Source organism: Cyanistes caeruleus, chromosome Z, assembly GCF_971803275.1.
Source record: "Cyanistes caeruleus chromosome Z, bCyaCae1.hap1.1, whole genome shotgun sequence".
Classification (NCBI taxonomy): domain Eukaryota; kingdom Metazoa; phylum Chordata; class Aves; order Passeriformes; family Paridae; genus Cyanistes; species Cyanistes caeruleus.
In genome coordinates, this window is record NC_141732.1 from 29132855 (window position 1) to 29155506 (window position 22652).

The window sequence follows — 22652 nt, forward strand, 5'->3', positions numbered from 1 at the left end:
ATCACTGATCTTAGTGGTCATTTCCAATCTCAACAGTTCTATGATTCTATGAGTACTGAAAAGGAGTATCACATCAAGCTCTGTGAGGAGCGATTGTAGGAGCTGGGGTTGTTTAGCCTGGAGAAAAGGAGACTCAGAGGTAACCTCATCACTCTCTACAACTCCCTGAAAGGTGGCTGTAGTCATGTGGGGGTTGGTCTCTTTCTCCAGGGAGCAACTGACAGAATGAGAGGACACAGTCTTAAGCAGTGCCAAGGGAAATATAGGTTGGATATTAGGAAGAAGTTTTTCACAGAATGAGTGATAAAGTATTGGAATGGTCTGCCTGGGGAGGTGGTGGAGTCACCACCCCTGGGTATGTTTAAAAAAAGGCTGGACGTGGCACTCAGTCCCATGGTTTAATTGAGGGTATGGTTAAGGTATGGGTTGGACTTCATGATCTTGAAGTCTCTTCCAGCCTAGTGATTCTGTTCTTGTTGTTGAATTCTGCTGCTGCGTAGCGAAAAAGGTAGTCAGGAAGGGAACCCTCAGCTACTGTTACTCTAAAGAGATACTGGCAGAGAGTCCCTCAGTGTCTGAGGCAGGTAAGATCCTTCTCAGTCCAAATTTTGAGATCACATTGCTTCTGCTCTCAGGGGTTTGAACTCTGAGCACAAGGTGAGCTGCTGGTCCATCTAAAAAGCCAGCTTGGCTACTCTCACTGATGAAGTCAAGCAACTAATGAGAACTAAATGTCCTTGCCTTTGTGCCATGACCTAGCCAGAATCTCTGTGCTGCCACTGGGACAATTTTTTAGTGTTTTTGGCCAACCAGGAAGAATATGGGTGCTCACAGAAGTGCCATGTTTCAGAAAAGGTTTCATTCATTGCATTTCATGTGGCATTTGGAATTTCCATTCAGAAATAAAAGAGATCAAAATTTATATTTGTGTTTTACTCCTCTACAATTCACAATGACATGAAAACTCAAAGGGATTTGCAAGGGACAGCATATTTTTGATCCAAAGCTGAGGCAAAGGCTTAGTTTCTAAAATGAGGGAAACATTTGCATTTCATGTGACGTTCTTTACCAAGCTGACAACAGAAATAGGCCTAAAGGATCAGAATATGTTTAGGCATACATACTAATGCCTCTGTGAGACAGAAAATAATGCAGGTCCAAAAAAACCACCAGCTTAACAACATGTAGCTTTTCTGGTATATGACTATGAGGCTTGGCAAGCACAATGTACATCCTGTGCTGACACCATGACTGCTCAGAGCAAGTCTACCTCAGCCTCCCACTTTCCTCCTTGTATTAGAAAACCTTAGCCCTGTGAACTGAGTTACTTGACTGACTTTTACAGTATTTCATACTCCTGCAAGAAAGTCCCCCTCTTCCATACCTTCTTTCTTGAGACTCAAGACACCACTGTGTCACAGGGGTAAGAGATGCAGAAGATTTAGCCTAGCTCTCTGCTGCATTTAAAGTTTCTAGAGCACCTCCACACTGGACTGGACTCCCCAAAGTGAGCCTACACAGTGTTGCTGATGTCAAATGCTCTAGTCTTGACTCCTGTGATGCTAAAGTTCTTGCAGCAGGCTTTAGTAGAGTGGCATTCCAATGCCTGCACAGGCTTCATGGTATGCTCTGAAGTCAGCAGGTGGGCAATGTGTGAAATGAGGAATAGAAAGAGAAAACACAATAACAGTCCAGTGTTTTCTTCCAGAGCCCCAGATACTTTTACACAGGCATAAAACTCAGAATACATGTCTTTAAAATAATGAGACTTAGGGTATTCCCAGCCCATTATGTGGATGGTTCTGTTCCACAAGAATACTGCCTGTATCTCTGTACAGTTTTTAATGCCACCTATGTGTATTTCCAGATATGAGTTGTTCTAGGGCAACACAGTGAGAATGCAGCAAGCACTTTTTTGCCATAAAACCAGAAACTGGAGCTGACATGGAGCCTGACACTAGCCAGAGCAATGCTATTAACTCTCAATTAATCTGTGAAGTACTAATCAACAAACAGGCTGGAGTTAATGGCAATAAATGGTGAAAAAGAAACATGCAGTAGTAGTAGCCTCAATGTAGAAAAGTTCTTGTATTTCTGAAGTTATTGCTTGAGTAACAAACCACATTCCACAGGGAGAAGGCAATTTTGCATGGATACTTACTAGCATTTACAAGGGATGAACTTTGAACTTTTTCGGGGCAAAAGTCCCCCCGTGTTCCCCCCCCCCCCCCTTAATTTTTTTCTTTCCCCCCCTCCATCTTTAGGATGTTTCTTTTGATGTCAGAGAAAAAAAAACACAACCCACCCCCTCCCACCCCAATCCCAAAAAACAAAACAAACAAAAAACAACCAGCAGATTTTGTTAATGGCCAGGAGAAGAAGCCAGTTCTGCGGTTGTTACCACAGGTGCAGGTCTGTGTAAAATCAGTGCATCTGCCATACCTAGAAAGATGGTAGATTTTTGCCATTTCTCTATGCTTTACACTGCTTAAAACCTGCAATTTAGTGCCTAATTTTATTTGGTTTATTTGGTTTAGTTTCATATCTGTCAGGTCCAAATTATATCTATATGACATGGCTTAGGTTGATTAGATTGATTATGACATGGCTTATTAGATTAGATCATATATTTAACTATATTATACTCCTGTAATATCAGTTTCTCAACTCCCCACCAACCCTAAAGTCCATTAATTCTTCTTAGTCTTATTGACTGAAACATTTCCTATTCAATAAATTTCAGACTAGGGAGAAAAAAATCCAACTTCTCAAACTACCTTCAGGTGCTAGTTCTACTAAAACATCTGCATTGGCTGACTTACCTTTCTGGCTTTATTTTGCATGGTTACAAGCTAAACCCTAGGGTTTTGACCTGAAGATGCTTCCATTTCCATGCAGAGTTCTGATTCTCTTTTCATCAAATCACCAACAAACCCAGTAAAAACCAGTTTCCTGTTTGATTAAATTGATCTGTGCTGCTGCTTGTTCCTTCCCTAGGGACTGGATCACACCAGCATGCAGTCAGCATCGTTTCATGTTGAGAAATTTGGGCTATCTGCAGCAGATTTTAGGCTGATGGAAGAAAATATGGCTGCTTGTAAGACAGTCAACCAGACATTCTGGCTGCTGAGAACTTGGTGGGTTTAATCACCTTATATAGAATGTCTATTATCTATCTGCAACCTACATGCTGCAATTCTTCTCCAGTTGAAGAGAAGAAGTTGAGTGGGATTTTGAAACCTTTTCATCACAGTGTTTTTTCCACCATAGGCCTCCTGCTGCCCATGGTCTTTGCTTGAGTGGTACAAGAATCTGAAGAGCTTCTGGACCCCTGTTGGTCTGAAGAAACAGAGAGTGTGGGAGGGAGTGAGAGCACAACTGCAGAGGGCAGAGAGGGTTCTTTCCTGAAGTAATTGCGAAATGATCTGAGGAACCTGCCAGACAATTTTCCACAGAGAGCACAGAGAAGTCAGGACTGAACCAAAGAGACAGCAGAAAAACAATCTTAGTCCTTTTCACTACGATGTTTATGCTCTTCTGACAGTGGTAGACAAGTGAACACATCGTAGTGGAAGAAGCCTCTCTACTGCCTTTTGGGTACACATCCCTTGAAAGGCTTTCCTTAGGTCAAAATCTGCAAACCAATGAATTATTTAGATTTGGGTTATGACCTGATGAGCTTTGTGCACTTTTGCATCAATGTTTTTTCCCTCTCAGCAAAACCAAGGCAAGTAACAGGTCACCACCTCTGAACATTTGCAATTGCTGCAAATTGCATTTTATACACAATATTATCATATTGGGATAGAAGTAGGTAATTTTGTTTAAAATATTGAAAGTACTCTTTCTTACATGGAAAGCACTTTGCAATGTATACTGGCTTGGGTAGAATGAATTTCACAGCATAAGTCAAGAAAGGGATTTTTAAAAAAGAGAAAATATTTCTACACTCCATCTCAATTTGAAACCGATTATGAGAGCTAAGAGTCAAATTTATTTGACATGTGACATATACAGTGTGTACAATCCATTAAAATCCAAATGTAGGGACACAGGAGATGCCTGAATTTGTCACAGTAAGAGCGTTATGCTCAAGCCCAGTTAAAAGAATCAACTTTGACAAGACTTCAGAGGCAATTTATGATGCTAGAATTCCTGATACTTATTCACAACCTCACAGGTGCTAAGATTAAAACTTGCACGTTAATTGTAGTAGAAGCTGGTTTCTAGGAATGACTCAAATAGTTAAATGTGAAGCTTCAGAGCCCTAGAGAGCCACCAAGAACAAAGTAGGTAATTAAAACAAATTTTAAGTCCTCTAACCTCTCTCCTCACTTAAAAAATTAATGCTTTGCTGTATATTTCTATCTCATTTCGTCCTTGATGCACTGTTTCAAGAATTTAAATAAACTCTTCTCTAAAACAAAAGCTACTAAAAAGCTCACAGAATGCTAAGTTGTCTGCTTTTAATTTGTGAGATGGCACAAGTTCAGGAACAATATGTCTATGAAAACATCCTGGCTATGTGTTTCTGAAAAGGTAGTGAAAGTAAGATGACACTGTGTAATCCAGAAAGGAGAGCAAAGAATCCTTCATTAAAGGATTTCAGGGGACAAATGCTCCAATAAGAGCCTGCTATTATGCCAGTCTCAACCCTAAAATAGATTCTCAAATGTACAAGACCAGTTAAGGTCTTATCAAAGGTCCTTGTCAAATGGTTTAAGCCTGAACTGTTTAAAAATCAGTGACAACTGGCTAATGAACATTTTAAGCAGTTAAACAAGGCATGTCCAGGGTAAACTTCTAAACTACCACGACTACCAGGAGTACTGAAAAAGGATGCACAATTTCAGTGAAAGTAAGACAGCTTCCTTTTCATCCTGTCTAGAGCCTCAGGAAAATGCCCAGCTATAACAGTTAAGATTTTACGGTCATTTAACTAAAGGCTAAACCTAGCTGGTACTGTACTTACACTTTTGTTAACCTTCATTATTAGAATGGCTGCCTGCAATGTTTCCCTTGTGGCCACACATGGAGATAGACTCTATAGAAAGCTTAAATCTGATTGACACTGAGAGTGGAAGATTATTTCTCTGATGTCTATTTCTAATCAGAGAATGGTTTCTGCATCTCTCAAGCCCACCAAATGGTTTAATTTTTTTCTCCTCAATTTTCACATATGTTCTGGAGGCTTCATTTTCCTGACATTCTAAGGTGACCAAGACATGTCACTTTGAAGATAAGGAAATAAGAGTAAGTTGTATATAATTTTCTAACATTCCAACAAATTTATTGCAGAAACAGTTCTGTAGTTAATAGAAAAGAGTCTGGTTTATCATAGAAACCTATTTTTTTAAAGCCTCTGATAACATCTACATGGAAAGGATGGATGTTTTTCAATGCTACATACAGGTGTAAAATTACACCTCTGCTTTTCTGGTTTGCATATGTCAAAATTGAATCTGGATTTTCACCTTCACCCTACAACTTCATTTGTTAAAGAAATTCCTCAGAAATGGTGCAGAAATGCAGAGAAAACTTTTTTGTTGGTAGGTTTTATTTAGTTTCTGGGTTTTCCTTTTCTGCCACAGGTCACTCTAAAATTCAAGGGAGACAAGTCACATTGTACAGAGTTAGAAAAAAAATATACCACAGAAACATTGCTACCCCTAATAGCTATCACGTTACTTAAAATTTTTACTTTTGAGCCAGAAGATTTATTTAGTTGATACACAAGGCAAAGAGTCACTCAGTTCCAAAGAATTGATGCAGATCTCATTGGTACAAGATACTCTTATCCACTTCAAGTGCCTTGTCAAAACTACAGATTTGGTGAAAACCCACCAGTAGCTTCATGTGCCATTTATTTATGTGAAAAATTTGTACCAAACTGACTAAGAAAAGGTAATTTTTCCCACAATTTTGCAGGCAAAGCCCCTGCGGTTAGATGTTAAAACTCATGTTTGGTTTTTTTTTTTGTTTTGTTTTTTTTTTGTAATGAAGAGCTCACTGTCTCACTCTAGAGTTTGTTAAAGAGTTTTTCTGATGGACTACATCTGGATTTAAATTCACTGCCAGAAATGCCCCATCTTCATAAAGGGGGTTGTACAGGTGGGAAACAAACTGCTCTGGTGTCAGAAGTCACTTAAAACAACAGCTAAGCTACTCTGGGATCATGCAGCAACCTTCATCTTTATCAATCACTCATATAAAACAAAAAATACAAAAAACCCAACCAAAAACCTTTCCTGATATGAAGAATATGCTGGCAATATACTTTTAAATTCTAAAACCAAAGGAATTTTTCTCTACTGTGTGCTAAATTTCAAAAAATCTTGCAGCATCCAATCAAGTTCTTCCCTCAGCCTTGCTTTCCTTTCTATAGCAACAAGCAGGAGAATGTCTACCTAATTTCCAGAAGCAAAGCATGCAATACTGGACTTCACGGGATTAAGTTTTAAGAAAGCAGATTTAAATGTAAAAAATCTGGAGTAGCACATCTGTATGCTTCCAGATGCATTTATTTTGAACACAAAACACTTGTAAAAGCCATTGTCTTCAGTCTTCACAAAACCAGTAATTATTAATGTTTTTATATTATTGTTTTAAGAATTAAAAAACTTTTAAAAAGATAATTAACCTACTAAACTTCCATATCCATGTCTATAAAGGTTTTTTATATCCACCTTTCTCATCCACTTGTCTTCTAGTACTGTCAATAGAAAACCACTGGAAAACTGATTTACATTTCTCCTGTACTCACCCATCATGACATTATGCTACCCTCACTAGAAAAACACATTTACATTTCTTTTGTGTTTAACCATCACGATGTTTCCTGAAACTCTTACCAAAAAAAGGAGTCACAAGATTTATAAAAAAACAGAAAAAAATACACAGAATAGCAGCAAGGAATATTTTTGCCAGTATTAATTTGGCATCAATTCAGGCTTACTTAGTTACAGGCATTTTGCATCCTTTCTCTTGGTTTAGCTCCCTCCTCCTTACGTGACAGCCAGTCATTTTGACACAGCATATTCACAACAGAACCTCTGAGTATTATCACAGATCGAAAGTCACACTGTAAGAAAAGAAGACTAAAGTACAAATAATAAAGTATACAAACATATCCCAACCAGAGATACATTAGGTTACAGAAATGAGATCCTAATTAAAGAGCTGTTTAGTAAAAGGGGTGAATCACAGGTTGACACACGTTGTACTCAGAGAAAGGTCTCTCCATTAAGGATTTTCTGTCTCTAGCGCAGGTGAGTCTAACTCCTAAGTCTTTCCAAACTGCTCAGGTTTTGAAAGCATTTCATTATTGCCTCATTAAGCATATACATCCCAACTTCCTTGCACAGTTGTAATCCAAATTATTTGAAATAGTTTAAAGAAAAATTTTTGTTTGCTTTCTTGTTTTGGTATATCAAGATCTGCAGGGTTATGTGACACAAAATGCCATACTAGCAGCCATTTGACACTTTCTTCAAAGAAATGCCCCTTCTTCCATTTGTCAGTTTTCAGTGGCTGCAGGTCTTACAAGGAGCCCTCTTTTAGTGACAGCTGAGTTAGAAATGAAGAGTATTTTTCTGATTTAGAAATTAAAGCCAAGGCGGAATCAAAACAAACTCCCACCCAGTTTTAAGATGCAGAATCAATGAATGAAAGCATAAAACAGCACTGCTTTGTGAGACAGCAAGAAGCTAAGTTCTAAGGGCTTGCAAATCTGCAGTTCCATGAAGTAATTCAAACCTTCAGATTCAACAGGCAAATTTAACCTGAGATCTTACTATGCCTGAAGACATTTTCTACACTCTTTTTCACACACACTCCCTTTCTTGCTTTCTTTTCCCTCCCTGTCTGTCAGAATCTCAGAGTACTGTCGGTGGTTCTCCTCCAGATCCATGGTAGGCACCTGCTGAAGAGTATAGCATATGTTGTTATATGTGTTGTTAACTCTGGAAGCCTTGGGACTTGGAGGAATCTCGAAAACTTAGTGAGAATTTCCAAGTACCATCTGCCAAGTTCCAAGATGGCTGGCAAAGCTTCATTTAGTCAGTAACTCCTCCAGGGTAGCTAAAGAAACGCTTCCCATAGAGAAATATTGAGAAAGGGTGATTCAGCTTCTGGGGAGTGGAAGCTCCTCTCAAAAGGAAGGGAGGAAGGAGACAGCAAGGCAGAAGAAATATTTAAGAAATATTTACTTTCCTTTGACTAGATGGTTGGACTCACCACTGGAATTAAAGTTCTTCCTCTGAGTGACTAAGGAAAGAACTGCAAGAAGTGTAGTAAACTCAGAAGTTTTTTTCTAGCAAGAAAGATATCCAGTTTATGAACACCGGGTTTGGTTTTGCATTCTCAACAGGAACAATCCTGAAAATCTCATGGAAAAAATGCTTGGATAAAAATTAGGTCCACAGTCCAAGAAACCACAAAATTCAAATCTTCCCTGCCTTGCTGGACCTACATATCCTCAGTTTAAAGTCTCTTCAGTAATGTGTTTTGAATTAATATTTGTAAAAAAAAAAAAAAAAGAAAAAAAAAAGTTTAGTCTTCATGTTTTCATGTTTCATTGGAAAGGCTCTTTAGAAATCTAATCCATGTGGTGTTTTGAAGCCAAGACTGTTGCCCTAGTAGCTGTGCATATGATTACTGATATGCTGCATGTTCCTAAATAAAAGCTTAGGCAAGCTATTAAATATTCATGCCGATGGTGGAATTCAATAATTATACCCAAGCAGTGAGCTAAATATAAACAAAAGAATGAATAACCAGCCTAGACTACAAGGAATTAAGCCATTTATTCTGCCCTGTGAGCTGCATATCATCCTTATGAATACCTTGTGCTGCAAAACATGGGGTCTACATGTTAGACAAAAGAAGCTAGGGGTTGTAGGATGAGAGTTTCCTAACCTCCCCAATAACTGTGGCTCTGCTTAGGAGCAACTGATGAGGTGAACATAATGGGTACTATCTTTAGTTGCATAATCTTGAACCTAGAAGGTCATCCAACCCAAGAGATCTCTTAAAACAGAACTTTCCAAGGAGAGCCTTACTGAAAAAAAAATGTGGAAATGCCATGTGAAAGACATATCCTTGTAAGAGGGAGAAGAAAATACAAAGGGAGATCTGAATTTTTGTTAACTCTCCTATGAAAGGTGCAGTGGGTTTAAACAACTCACCTTTTATTGATGAAATGGAATAGAGTCCTAATGAAAAGTCACAAGATTTATTTTTGCTGCCTTCTGTATTTTTCTTTGGTTGTTTCTAGTCTGAACCTCAACATTTGTAATCAAGGAGAAGAAGGAGAAGTGAAGAGTTACTGAAGAGGAGGTGTTTATGCACTCTGCCATACTTGGGAACTGGTTACAATCCTGCCTCCGTTTTCCCTCTCACTCCCTTCCTTTGCCACAATCAGCACAGATATCTCTGGCCACATGAAGTTCCCACTTGTGGGCCAAGAAGTTTTGTTTGGTTTGCTTTTTAAAGAAGAGAACAGTCAGTCTGTTCTTCCTTTAGTGGCACATCATCAACAATACTACAAAGAGTGGGAGTGGGACACTGAATTTCTGCTTTTCAGCACAAAGCACATGGCTCCTATTTTATTTTACAGAAGATTTCCAGAGTTTTTTCTGGTAATTATGAAAATAAAAAACTGTAAGGATTTTTATGTGCTATTCTGATGCCTCATATTTAAAACCATAAACAACAGTAAAGTGGTATAATGAAAAGCATAGCATACAGAAAATAATCACAGAAAATAAACATAATAGCAAAAATAAGAGATACTACAAAGAAAAGCAATTTCCCTCTTAATTTAAATTCTTTTAAAAAAGCCTTACTGTATTAGGGTGTTAGGCTAGTGGAATATCTTCAAGTTTTGCCAAAAAATCCTAAAAATAGTCCAATTAAAATTGAAGTCCTGTCACTATAAACTTGCCACAAATTGTCCTGCACATTATAGAGTGAGGAAAAGTTAAGACACATTCTTAAGATTCCTTATGCTTTACAAATCCACAGCTATGCTCAGATGTGAGATGTTAAAAAAAAGGTTGGAATCCTTTTCTGAATAAAAGATTTCAAAATAGACTGTTTTTCCTTTAAAAAACACGTATTGTCTTTTTTTTCTGTCTTGAAAAACACAAGAATTGAACAGAGCATACATAAAGAAAAGGTTTGAGTTATTCAGGTCAATTTCTCCCTAAAATACATGTATGCAACTTCAATTAGCATTATATACACAGCAGATGGCTGCAATCATCAGCTTACTCGCAGAGTATCTAATATCAGACCATTCTACAAATTTATTTCAGAAGCATCTACCAAGGAAGCAAAAATGAAACTTTTGTCTGCAGCTGCAAAGTGCCCATTTTAAAAAATCTGACTTTTACCATTTTTGGTGGCACTTGAAAGGTGTGCTTACCTTGTCAAAAGATCCTTTCACAAAGAAAGGGCAACTCTACCGTGATAGTCCTGCTCTCTTTAGGAAGTGCTCAAAACAATATTTAATGATGCAAACTACTGAAAAAGGCAGAAATGATGTATGTATTTTGTTCAATATCTTACTAAGTAACAAAACCAGTATTAGCAAAATGTCACAATGACTCATGTCTGTTTAGTGACTCAAATGTTTTCTTCCTCTACAGTTAATTGGAAGACATCATGAGAGAATTAAAACACATTTACGACTGCTTCACCCAGAATTTATCGGCACAGACCCACATATAAAGCCACTCTCTGAACACCAGAGTTTATGAAAACTCAAGAAGTGCTCAGCAAAACCTGTGAGGGAAAAATGCCCCATGAACAGTTGAGAGCAAAAGACATTACCTCAGACTTGGTAAACTCATAGTCATAGTGTGCTGTGTTTTAGGAAAGCTTCACTTTGTCAGAATTTGTCCTATTCTTACCTTGCTCCTGCGCATCCCTGTGAGCTATTGCTGAAGACAAAGCAATACATAGCAATACACCCAAACAGATCTTTTAGCTCTCAGATTATCCACGTACTCAGAGCATACAGAGAAACCCAGATACCGAGACATGTGACTCACCTGTACACTCATGCTGTAGTCCTTTCCCGTAGTACCCTTTCTCACAGATACACTCAAACTGGCCAGTGTGGGTGCCACACTTACAGCTTGCCATGATGTCACAGCAGTTTTCGTTTGCCTCGCACAGGTATGAACAATGCGATATATCTTCTTGGATATAGCTGCCAGATGGCAGGTCTGAAATAGTATCAATTTATTAACAAAGAGTTCAAGCAAAAGTTATCCCCATAGTCTCACATTTTACCACCGGTGAAACATTTGTTAAAAACCCTAGGCTGCAGTTCTAAGTAGCAGAGATGCCAGTATGAAGCAGAGCCTTGCTATGCTCAACGTGCAAAGACTGGTGTTGTTATTCTGGAAAAGGTCTCACTGAAATCCATGGTGCATTCAGATTTTCCCTCCGTTTGAGTCTTAGACACTGCCAGAATGCAGTCTCATTCCCAACAGAAGCTGTTGAGACAGCTTTTCCCAACTTTGGTGGATGCCTTTTTTGGCATCAGAGGAGCATTTGGTCATGGCATGTAAAACCATTTGGTCACATTATAAAATAAAAAGCTTTGGCACATTCACAAAGACCAATCCAAACTTACCTGGAACAAACAGGCTGGCAACAAAGCATGAGAAAACCTTATTTTACACTGCTATTTTCAAGTAGCATGTTTTTAAAAATTATAGCAAATAAATTCAAATGGTTAGTCTGATGCCTGTTCTAAGCTTCAATCAAGCAGCATTGTCAAACAAATGTTTAATCATGTGTTCTCACTTGCTTGTGTAAACCTACCCTATTTTTCAGAAAAAGCTTTTATTTTAGCACATAGCAGATTAAAAGAGGAATCGCAGTCCAAACTCTCTTTTCACCTCTTCCTCTTTCCAGTTTTACTGCATGTATAAGGTCATAAACACAAATTGTATTAACTCTCACACAGAGGGATCTAGATTAGTTCTGAACAGGCTGTTGTTACTGCATGAGACACCCTAAAGGTATTGAGTCTAGTTCTAAGGTGCCTCTTGTACCTGACTACAAGGTTCATCTCTTCAAGCACAAGATACACTGGGCCAAGAGCACAGTCTGCTCTTCACAGACAAAATGAAAAGATGAATGGATGTAAGTATGTATTCACTTCAGTGAGGAGATTTTTGCTCACATCTTGTTGGCAAAGAGTAAAGCCAAATAAAGTTTATCCTATTAACTGAGGGATGAACACCTCGGCTAGAAAGTATGAGAAAAATAAAAAGGGAATCAGCACTACATGAAGTGTAAATACAAGACAGTACTGGAGAGCTTTCTATTCAGACCTCTCTGTCTCCTGTAGATTTCTGAGTTTAGGACATTATATAATACCTTCGTGAAGGGCTCTGCGTGCCAGAGCCTCAAACTCTGTAAAACTGTGAAGAAGGTAACAGTGATCTTCTTTTGGGTGGGATGCCATATCATTCAGCTCTCGGATGTTCCCCTGCCATATCCCAAAGGTGAAGATCTCCACTCCAAGTTCACGCAAGGATGCTGCAATGGGTCTCGGGTCTCCCCCATTGGAATAGCCATCAGTAATGAGAAATATCACTTTCGTAGCATTTCCACGGGCATGCCGTAATATTTGCTGGAAGAGAAAATGAGATTGCACACCTCAGCAAAGGGTTAACAGTGGTTGATCAGTACACTGCTTCCTCCATTATATGGCTCCTTTTATTTGAATTATACAGCTAATAAGGGCCCTGCAAGATCACCCACTATAACAAAGGTCAAACTCCTGCACGTACAGCCTGTGGTGGAACAAGGCCAACCTGAGTCACACTTTAAGTGCTCACAGTTTACACAACCACAGAAATCATGACATGATAAGAAATGAGACACTTTTCATGCTGATTAAGTCATCCATGCATCAGACTCAGCAATGATTCTGACCAGAGTTTAAGTAACTTTGTTCAGACTGAAGTTTAAATAGGTACTACAAACATTGAAAATCTAGTGCAAGACCTAAAATACAATCTAACATGTTTTAATGCAATATTATGTTTTGATCCACTAAACTATAAACCCTACTACTGATTTATTGTAAGGCTTCTCCTAACAAGTATTTGGACTGTTGGTTATTTTAAACTCAGCATAAAATTCCCCATTTGTCCCAAATGTTCCTTTATTTGTTGAATGATGATTTCCTCCCTTTCAACAGTTTGCTACTTTAGATTGTCCATTGTGGCCTTAAAAATGCCTGTAGTCCCTTCTACCCTGCTGCTTGCTCCTCCTAATAATACTCCACACAAAGCATTTGTGATACTCCTCAGTACAGCCTAAGATTCCTGCCCGTTTCAGCTTTCCAGACTGACAATGTGCTAGTGCCAGTTACTCTCCAAGTAGTTTCAGTTTTTGTGAGACAGGCAGAGCACCAGCAAAAATGTGATGCCAATGTGCCACGGACGAGAAGCCACGCTATGGAGGTGCCATGCTGATGATTAGCCACTGTCTGTCAGAGTGTGAGTAAATAAGGGATGACTACCAACTTCCTATTTGTGGCCAGGTGCTGTCCACAACCCTAAAGCAGGAGATTCTGAAGAAATATTTTCTCCATCCTCTGGGAACTTATGTAGAAAGAATTAGATATAGACTTTCATTGTGGTAGTAGACAAATTATGACCATGTTTGTTTCAGTAATAGATTATACCAGGCTACAATTAATGTAAAAGACCACATTTAATAGACTGATAATTGAACAATACTCCAAAAGACATTGTCATTGTATGACAAGTAGGTTAATATGATTAAGACACTCTCAAAAAGCACAGATTCCAAAGCCAAAGATTAACCAAGCTGAGCTGTTTTATTACACAATCTTTATGTAAGTCTTATGAAGCAAATTTGTCCAGCTTTCAGGTCATCCAAAAGCTTACTAGCTAGGCCAGCCTAGATAACCTGCAGAGTTTTTATACCCCTACCCAGAAAGCCAGGCGACATTTTAGGACAACTGGATTTTGATTTGTCAGTTCACTGACTTCAGGTAGATGTTGTGCAAAACAAGCACACACCCCATAAATCACAGCACATACCATTGGCACTGTGGTCTGAGAGACCGCCAAGCCATGCTTGACTGTTGGGCTTGATTTTATTATTACTTGTTTGCAAAGCCCAAAGGGAGTGAAACCAAATTCTCTTGCAGACAATAATACCCTTCACAAATCAAACTTATTGTTCCTCATATTGCTTAAGTTATAAGTGGAAAACCAGAATGAAGTGGGAAAGTAGAATGAAAAGAATCAGGAAGAAAAAGACAAGAGAAAGGGCAACGTGAAGGCAAACAGTAGGAAAAATGTACAAATGCCTAATTTCAAAATGCATTCTGAAACTGATACTCTAAGACAAGTGACCGCAGGCAGAGATGGTAGTGTTATTTATAATTAACATGTATAATTAACATATTTAGCATTAACTGTGCTATTGTAAAACAGAATACAGGCAACTTCTGTCCAACTTCTTAAGTATTCAGGCTGATACTCTCCACTCAGGATGTTTGTCTAAAGCTATTTCAGTAAAAATGGCCCTTTTTTTGAAAAACAGGACACGGAAAACATATGTTCCATCCTCACTCACTTGGTTTTGGCAACTGTAGCATCTCTGAGCTTTGAAAAAAGAAATTTCAATCTGCAAATCACATAATAAAGATGGAAAAATATGCCCCAAATACATGCAAGTTGTGGAATGTTCCTAACCGAAGAAGAAACCACAACTTACACAGGGTGAAGAGACATGATGGAGATTGCCAGTGCAATTCTCTGAAGATCCCACCTACACACAGATTGCTCTAGCAGAATGTGATTTCAACTCGTGATTGTGTCATAACATGTACAGAAGGGGGAACAAAGCTCAATTTTGGAAGAATGGCAATTTCTGTAGTATCCTCTAGCACCATTTCCCTCAATGCGTAACAGAAAGCTTCACACACTTTGCAGATGAAGGTAGGGGACAGCATTCCACATTGCCCTGGTTCTTCAGCAATTAATGCTCATAATCAGCAACAATCAAAGTTCCCTGTTTTCTCTAAACACAGAGAAAAGTCTTCAGGGCCAGTGAACAAATGAGCTTATGCCCCAGTAGCCTAGACAGGACTACAGATATCTCAGGGCTATTTAATTCTGACTAGCAAATAAGCAGGGATTTTTGTTTTACAAAATTAGCCTGCTACAAATCTCCTCTGAATCTCCTGAAACACAAATCCTCCATGACTTTCCATGTAATCAAGAAAGTTCCTGGTCTCACGAAAAATTGCTTAGCAAGACCTTTTGAAGTACGTGGATTTGAGTAAGTGGAAAGCATCAGTAAAAGACCATCTTTGAGGAGAAAATAACTGTTTTTGAGGGGAAAATATGTCTTGGCTACACAACCTTCAGATAAGGCAAGAGCCAACATCTGTTCTGTCCTCTGCATATCAAAGGGCAGCCACCTCTTCAAGACAGCACTTCTGTCACACAAACATGAATTGAGCCAACAGGTAAGAGAGCATGAAGAGAGCTGTCCTCCTGCTACCCAGAAGACTTGAATATTCAGGCACCAGGGAATCTGAGTAGAGAAACAGACAAACAGAGAGGATTGCTACATATTGCCCCTAGAAATCAAAACAAAACAAAGCAACTGACCAGCTTGGCCCTCATGTCTTGCAGCTGTAACTGTAGACACAGAATCCCTGCTGTATAAAAACAGAGGAAAACAAGGGAGGGAAAGAAACATTCAGCATGGTGGGGGGGGGGGCAGGAAGAAGATGGGGGGAGGAGACAAAAGTCTGTTTTGAAATAATTTGTGTATGTCCCTTGGTCTACTTAGTATTTTATTTCTTTTTGTGAGGACAAGAGGACAGGTCACCATCCTGTCAGAGCTGCTGACAATCCAAGTATCAGTCTCCATGCTTCTTCTCTGAAATATTTGTGCAACATTTCACATAATTTTTGTTTTCTCTAACTCTGAATTACAAGCATTCTGAGAAACCTCTCTCTCCTTCCCTCTCCAGAAAGCCGTTTTGAAAACTGTTTTTTCCCTGAACAGAAAGTTCATATATTTTAAAATGTTTGTTCAACTCCTAAACTTGTTCAACGCCTAAACTTTTAAGTGCACACAGAGATTGTTCATCAGCCCCTCACAACTTCATGGGCTGTGTCTACATAAAGATGACGCTTTTCGTGACAAGGCTTTGCAGTCTCTTCATAAACTGTCAGGTTCTTTAATAAATACAGTTTAATAGCCCTCTAAATGGTACTAGTAAGTTTAAAGGATCCTGAGAACCTGTTTCTTTGACAAGAATATCCACATCTGCTTCTGATTTTACCATTAAATGAAACTGAACACCAGCCATAACTCAAAATACAGAGCTGAATGGCCCATTAAATTGAGAATTTAGCCCATTTGGTCACTACTATAAATTAACAGGGGATAAGTACAAACAAAACAAAACAACTAGTGCTCTTGATGATTGAACAGAAATTCACAGAGCCACTAGAAATACCTAGTCTTTTACCATTTCAGTAACTGTTTTCTTGTCTACACTTCCTTCAGAGGAGTAGTAGATCAGACAGTTTCAGTAATCCTTCCAGATCTGAAATAAAACATTCTTTTCACATTAGCAAAAAGTTATTACCATCTGTATTGTGTTCAGTGACTGTTTGGTGTGTACAAATACCTGGCAGTCTAATCAATTTTTTGTGCCAAAAAAAGTCCTTAGAATTAAAAAACGAAGTCTTGTGTAACAAAAGAGTTATCATACAAAATCCTCCTCTAGAAATTCACTACAGTAATGGAAAACCAAGTCCTACCAGTACAGTTGCAAACCAACTAAATTCTAACTTCTGTATTTTTAATATTAAGATGAAGTTCATAACACAAAATTTGGAGATGAGTAGTTTTGAAGGGCAAAGAGTTCTTCAGTGACTTGGCATCCACATCAATGATGTTGCCAAAGGTTCTTTGTTACTGTCTCAATTACATCTTCTGCACATAATCCATAAACACACAATCTTGGGCCTGATTCCTGTCCTTACTCTCGGTTTTGATTTTAAAGAAGTTTCTGACAGAATTGAATATTTCATCTATCTAGAGTGAAACAAGTTGAAATAGGTTACCCTCTCTCACTTTACAGACCAAGCCTCCAATAACATCATACAGCTGCAGGAGAAGCTTTCCTCAAAGTGCTTAAGTTGTAGCCTAACCCTCAAAATAGAATTATCCAACATTCACCTTGTAGGAAAAACACTATCAAAGGGCTAAAAAGCAAATGTTATTTCTTATAGATCAGGAAGAACCACCACTGCATCTCAGAAGCAAACCAGAAAGCTTTCCATGAGAGAGCCATTTGGCTGTGCTACCCCAGAAGACTACTTATATTGGATTTCTTTTCAGTTTAGGAATGGCATAAAACATACACACCAGGGGATGAGTTCTGAATACAATCAAATTATTCTTTTTCCTAGATGATCACTTATTCAATACAAAAGAAATAATTTCCATTTTATAATATTATAGAATTGATTTACCTATCTATAATGTAACATTTTCATTATCAAGCTTGTATTAAAATTTATAAATGTTAGTTTATTACAAAAAACGCTGTGTAGATCTGGTCCATATATTCATAAGAATATTAAAATAGTACCTCCTAATTTATCATAGGTGCCTTCAGAAGCAGATCATCATTTTGTTCACAAAGGAAAATGGCAATGCTAAATCCCTTTGCCAAGCTCAGCTTCTGTTCCAAGGTTTCTTTGCTTTCACCTTTCCCGCAGGTAAAAATGTCCAAATTTGACAGGAGGTTTTATGCAATAAATATTCAATAAAGAAAAAAATAATCAGTGCTGTGATCAAACATAGCTTTTGGTGAAACTGAGACATCACTGAATCCAGAGCACTCCTAAGAAACCTGGCCATCTCACAAGAGTAATGCAAGGCTAGGGGGTGACAAATACAGTTCCCCTTCATCGTGAAACTTGCCAGGTGAAGAGTTGTTTACACCTGGTAGGTTAATGAAATGCTTATTCTTCAAAAACCACTGACCTATGGAACCACACAATGCTAATTCTGTAGGAAGAAGAACTGGAAAGCAGCCAGCCCAATTGTGCAAACTTTTACCAGTTCACCAGGCATTGTCTTCGGGGTTGCCCACCACCAGGGATCACCAGTCTCCCAGGACAGAAAGCACGCACAGAGGGAAGGGAACATAAGTTTACAGCTCTGGGAAAATGATTATCATATATATGCTTTTTTTCTGAGAAAACCTATGAATATATATGTAAAATATAGTATATAATCCGGAGCTTTTTCTGCACTCAGCATGCAGGGTATTTTGGAAGAGATATCCCCTCATGCATCCAAACGAATAAAGAATGCTTGCTTCTTAATGTTACATTGGTGCTAAGGAGTTTTATTTTATTAATTTTTGGTAACAATACAAATGTTATTCCTGTACGTAAAAGACCTGGCTACACCTCCTGAGCTCCCTCTCTAAAACAGCAAAGGTCTGATTTCGCCACCTTTTCTTTCGCTATTTTCACTGCTCAAATCAAATTAATCTTATCCCCTCTTTAGGCTTCATAAAATGAATAAAAAGATATTCCACAGTCAGAGGTTTTGGCTTCCAACCTTTCTTACTCTTCTGCACTGCAACACAGACTCTAGAGAATGAGCTGTTACCTATCTAGAAGAAATAAACTAATATTAAAACTACCCTTGGATATTCCCATAGCAAGAAATGCACTCTTTATTCAGAGAAAAGATGTATTTATAGAAATAATCTGTATATCTAAAATATTTAAATAGTTCTTTCAGTAACTGGCCGGCATGATCTGAGTAAATCTCACAACTGTGTCACACAACCCCAAATATAGGGATGAAAGCACAGGTGTAAAAAGCCAGGCATGCTCAAGGCCAGGAAATGTACTGATATGACATCTGAGCAAAGACTGACAGATCTAGTAATGTTCAGATGGGGTAGAAGAGAGTTTAAGGTCCCCTTATCCATGCACATATCTAAATACTTAATGAGAGGGGGAGCAAAAAAGATGTATACAGAATCTTCTAATTGGTAGCATGAGGCAAGTAGCACATATTAAAATATCAACATTCCACTTAAAGAGAAGAAGCAACATTTCTGCTGCAAGAGTAATTAACCATTGAAACTGATTTCCCAGAAAGTTTACGGGTTCTCCATCCCTGGGTATATTCAAACACCAACTTAGACACAGTCCTGAGCAGCCAGAACAAAAGCCTAAACAACCCAAAATCACCACTGGCTTTACAATTGCAGTATTATTATTACATCACATTACAGTATATTATTTCAGTATTATTATTACAACAATTAGAATTTTGACTCACACAGTTGTGTTAGAACTGTTGGACCTGGTGATTTGAAATTGTGTATCTTCCAGTTTTGAGCTCTGAACTAGAAAGAACAGAATGCACCTGGTTTCTAGGTAACAACTAACATGCATATCCTTCATCTTCTATCATTTTGAAGTCTTCTAAGCAGGACATTAAAAAATGGGGCATGTACATAGATATTTTGTGAGCTTTTATGCTATATAACTTTTTAACAAGTTTATCAAGACTTTGCAAAGTGGCTGGAGACCTTTATATGCTGCCATGTTGTATGCTATATTCAAAATACCATTTGCTAATAGATCTTAATTTGATTTGAAAAATGAGAAGTTTTCTTTGTCTCTGAATGGTTTCCATCATTAACATAACAAAGATATTATTTGATTTCTTTAGTACTGCTCTGATCTTCTGCTAATAATAAAAATAGAGACTCAAAAATATTTTACTAAGTACGTAACTGATTTTAATGTATTTTCAGATCAAGCATTCACATCACTATTGACTAGTACATCTGCCAAATATTTGTTTCATTTGTGCTTAGTTTAAACATTTGTTATTTTAAATAAGCAGAGAAAAAGAGGAAAAGCTGAACTGAATAATCAATTCCAAAATGACAAACACAGTTCATGACCTGGCCTATCTACTCCTAGCTGTTACTACTCAATTATCATAGTTATCATCTGAAATTTATTTATTTATTTTTTTTTTCCCTCCAGGACTGCTAGAATTGAGCAACACTAACACAAAGTTATCACTGATAAGAGATGTCCCAGACCAACTGGGTGTGGGGGAGTGTTTAGGAGAGAAATCCATCTCTGCTTAACTGTTCATACTATGTGTGCTTAGCAGAGCACCAGGACTCTGAACGCTAAAGCTCTTTACAGACTGCTGCTTACATTCAAGGAAGCTTTTAATCTTCCTGGTTGAGGTTGCCAGTGACACCTTGAACCAGAGGGAGTTTTATAATTTTAACAAGAGCTTTTGTTTTGGATTGTGTTAATAGAGAAGTAAGACTGTGTCATAGAGAAGTAAGCAGTTCCAAAAGTTAAGCAGAGTGCTGGTCCTACAAAGAACCTGTTGCTAAAAGGAATAGCACTTTTAATTTCTGCACCTAGAAAATTCTGAGCATCGCAAACATGCTGTCTCACCTGGAAAATCTGACTCACAAATTCCAGTAACATATGGAATTGGTGGACAAAGAGTAAAATATGTATCACAGAACATGTAAAATAAACATTCAGAAGTTTAATGCTGAGGCCTATGTCTGGAACTTCTGCTAAATATGATGTATTTTGCTGTAAAGGCCTCTCGTAAACCTAGGAAATTAATTAAAAATAAACCAACTTATTTTGTCCTGACTTCTTCAAAATTTTAGTGCTGGGGATATATTTCTTATCTCAGAACAAACCACTCAGCAGCTTTTCTGGTTTGTCTTTCTATCTCTGAAGCAAAGCACATGCTCAGACTGATTTCTCTGTGAGGGTATTAACTTTTAAGGACTGGGTTTCAGAAGGGGCTTATTGTCAGACCCTTCCAAAAAAGGCTGAGATGACAATAAAAAATGGTTTTCTCATGAAAAGGAATTTCTATTCGTGAAACATTTAGGATGATATCACCCAGATACCATAGTGGTAAAAGATTTCATTCATTGTATTGTTGGTTCAGATATTACAGGCATGAGATTTGTTTAATTTTGTGCAGCAATATCTATACAGACTTCCAAATTACAGACTTCTGATTAGACCAAAATGTGAGACACAGTTTTGTAAGCACAAGCAGAAGGATTCCAAAGAAAAGGTTTTCAGCTAAAGAAAAAATTAATCCTGATTAGGCAGTGGCAGATAAACAGAGCACTTTTTACCTGTCCCAGCCAAAAGGTCAGAGAAAAATTAACTACTTAATAACTTCGAAATGTAGGTATATTTCAGGCTTGGTCTAAGGGCAATGAACAATGTACAGATGTGTATCTCGTCTCTGACCCTGCCCTACTAATCTTGTGAACAAACCCCATGCAAAGTTGGAGTATGCAGGACCAGTACTCTCCACAAAAACCATGCTGATTAAAACTGGAGATTTGGAGCTGACACTGGAGATGGCTGGTGGGAGCGCTACTTTCAATTTGGTAATCCCTAACTACCAGCTCTGCAATTGCAAAGGTGGCCACAGAGGTAAGCCAAGTTGACTTTGGTTTTTTTTTGCCATATCTTTAACACAGACTCCCAAGGCCATCTCAAAACTCAGAGAAGCCCAGTGCTGTCAAGAAATCAGTGAGCTCTAGCTGACCTAAGCCATCATCACATACTTAAGAGCATGATGCCAAAGATAACCTAGAATCTGCTACTCTCACATTTTTGGCTGCAGATTTTGCAGAGGTCATAGGAATAAAAATCCACAAACACATGCTCGATAACCAGACAACATACATGAATGTTCATTTTCTAAGTGAGAGGGCACTACCTTTTTTCAAATAAAAAAAACTTAACCAAGTACTTGTTAAGAAAAGATTTTCAGTTCTTTAGCTTCAATAAACTTTTAATTTTAATTTGAAAATGAGATTCTGAATCTAAAAATGCACTGAAAATAAAAGCCAATTTTCCAAGTGGGTAAAAATGCTGCATCTTGTACTTCTGTGCTTTTGTCATACAGAAGAAACAAATCGACCATTACTTATTTAAACGAGCATTAAATAAACATTTGAACTGTTTATCCTAAACCGATATGTGCTTACATTCTTTTGAGGGACCTTTTGAAAAAATATTTATTAATCATAACACAGAGCATGGAATTTGACATGCTGGTGGGACATTTGTCATGCTCCCTCAATTCACATTAGATACAAACACCAGATTTCAAAGAACAGATTTTCAAAAAACATGCAGCTTTATTCTGTAGATGGCAAACTTTCCACTTGCATATACCTATACCAACTTCAAATGAGTGAAGATGAGTTATAAAAACAAAAAGATTACCTTTAGTGCAATTATTTTTATAACACAGTACTCCCAAAGGCTCCCTCTTTTCCAGACTTTTTACAACAACTGACTTGTCTAAGGCTGTCTGAATACTATCTCTGACTTCCACTTCAATTATGAAGAGAAATTATTTCCATTTTACTTCCACTGAAAGACAGAAATAAGACTACTTTCTTCTTAGAAGATGTAATTTTATTCAACACATTGCCATGTGCAGTAGTTTGAATAATTTTTATTTTCATATTTTTTTAAAAGAGATGAAAATAGAAACCAATG

General features: G+C 37.9%; 1 protein-coding gene across 2 annotated transcripts in view; it reads right to left on the bottom strand.

Annotated features, from left to right (window-relative positions):
• The window catches only part of SVEP1 (sushi, von Willebrand factor type A, EGF and pentraxin domain containing 1), a 121679-nt gene that overhangs the window by 91494 nt on the left and 7533 nt on the right, over positions 1 to 22652 (bottom strand). For both annotated transcript variants that reach the window (XM_086868332.1, XM_023944315.2), the window contains exons 2-3: positions 12397 to 12652; positions 11055 to 11231 (exon numbers count right to left, since the gene is read on the bottom strand). In XM_086868332.1, coding sequence (XP_086724458.1) covers positions 11055 to 11231; positions 12397 to 12652 — 433 coding nt within the window. The remainder of the gene's footprint in view (positions 1 to 11054; positions 11232 to 12396; positions 12653 to 22652) is intronic.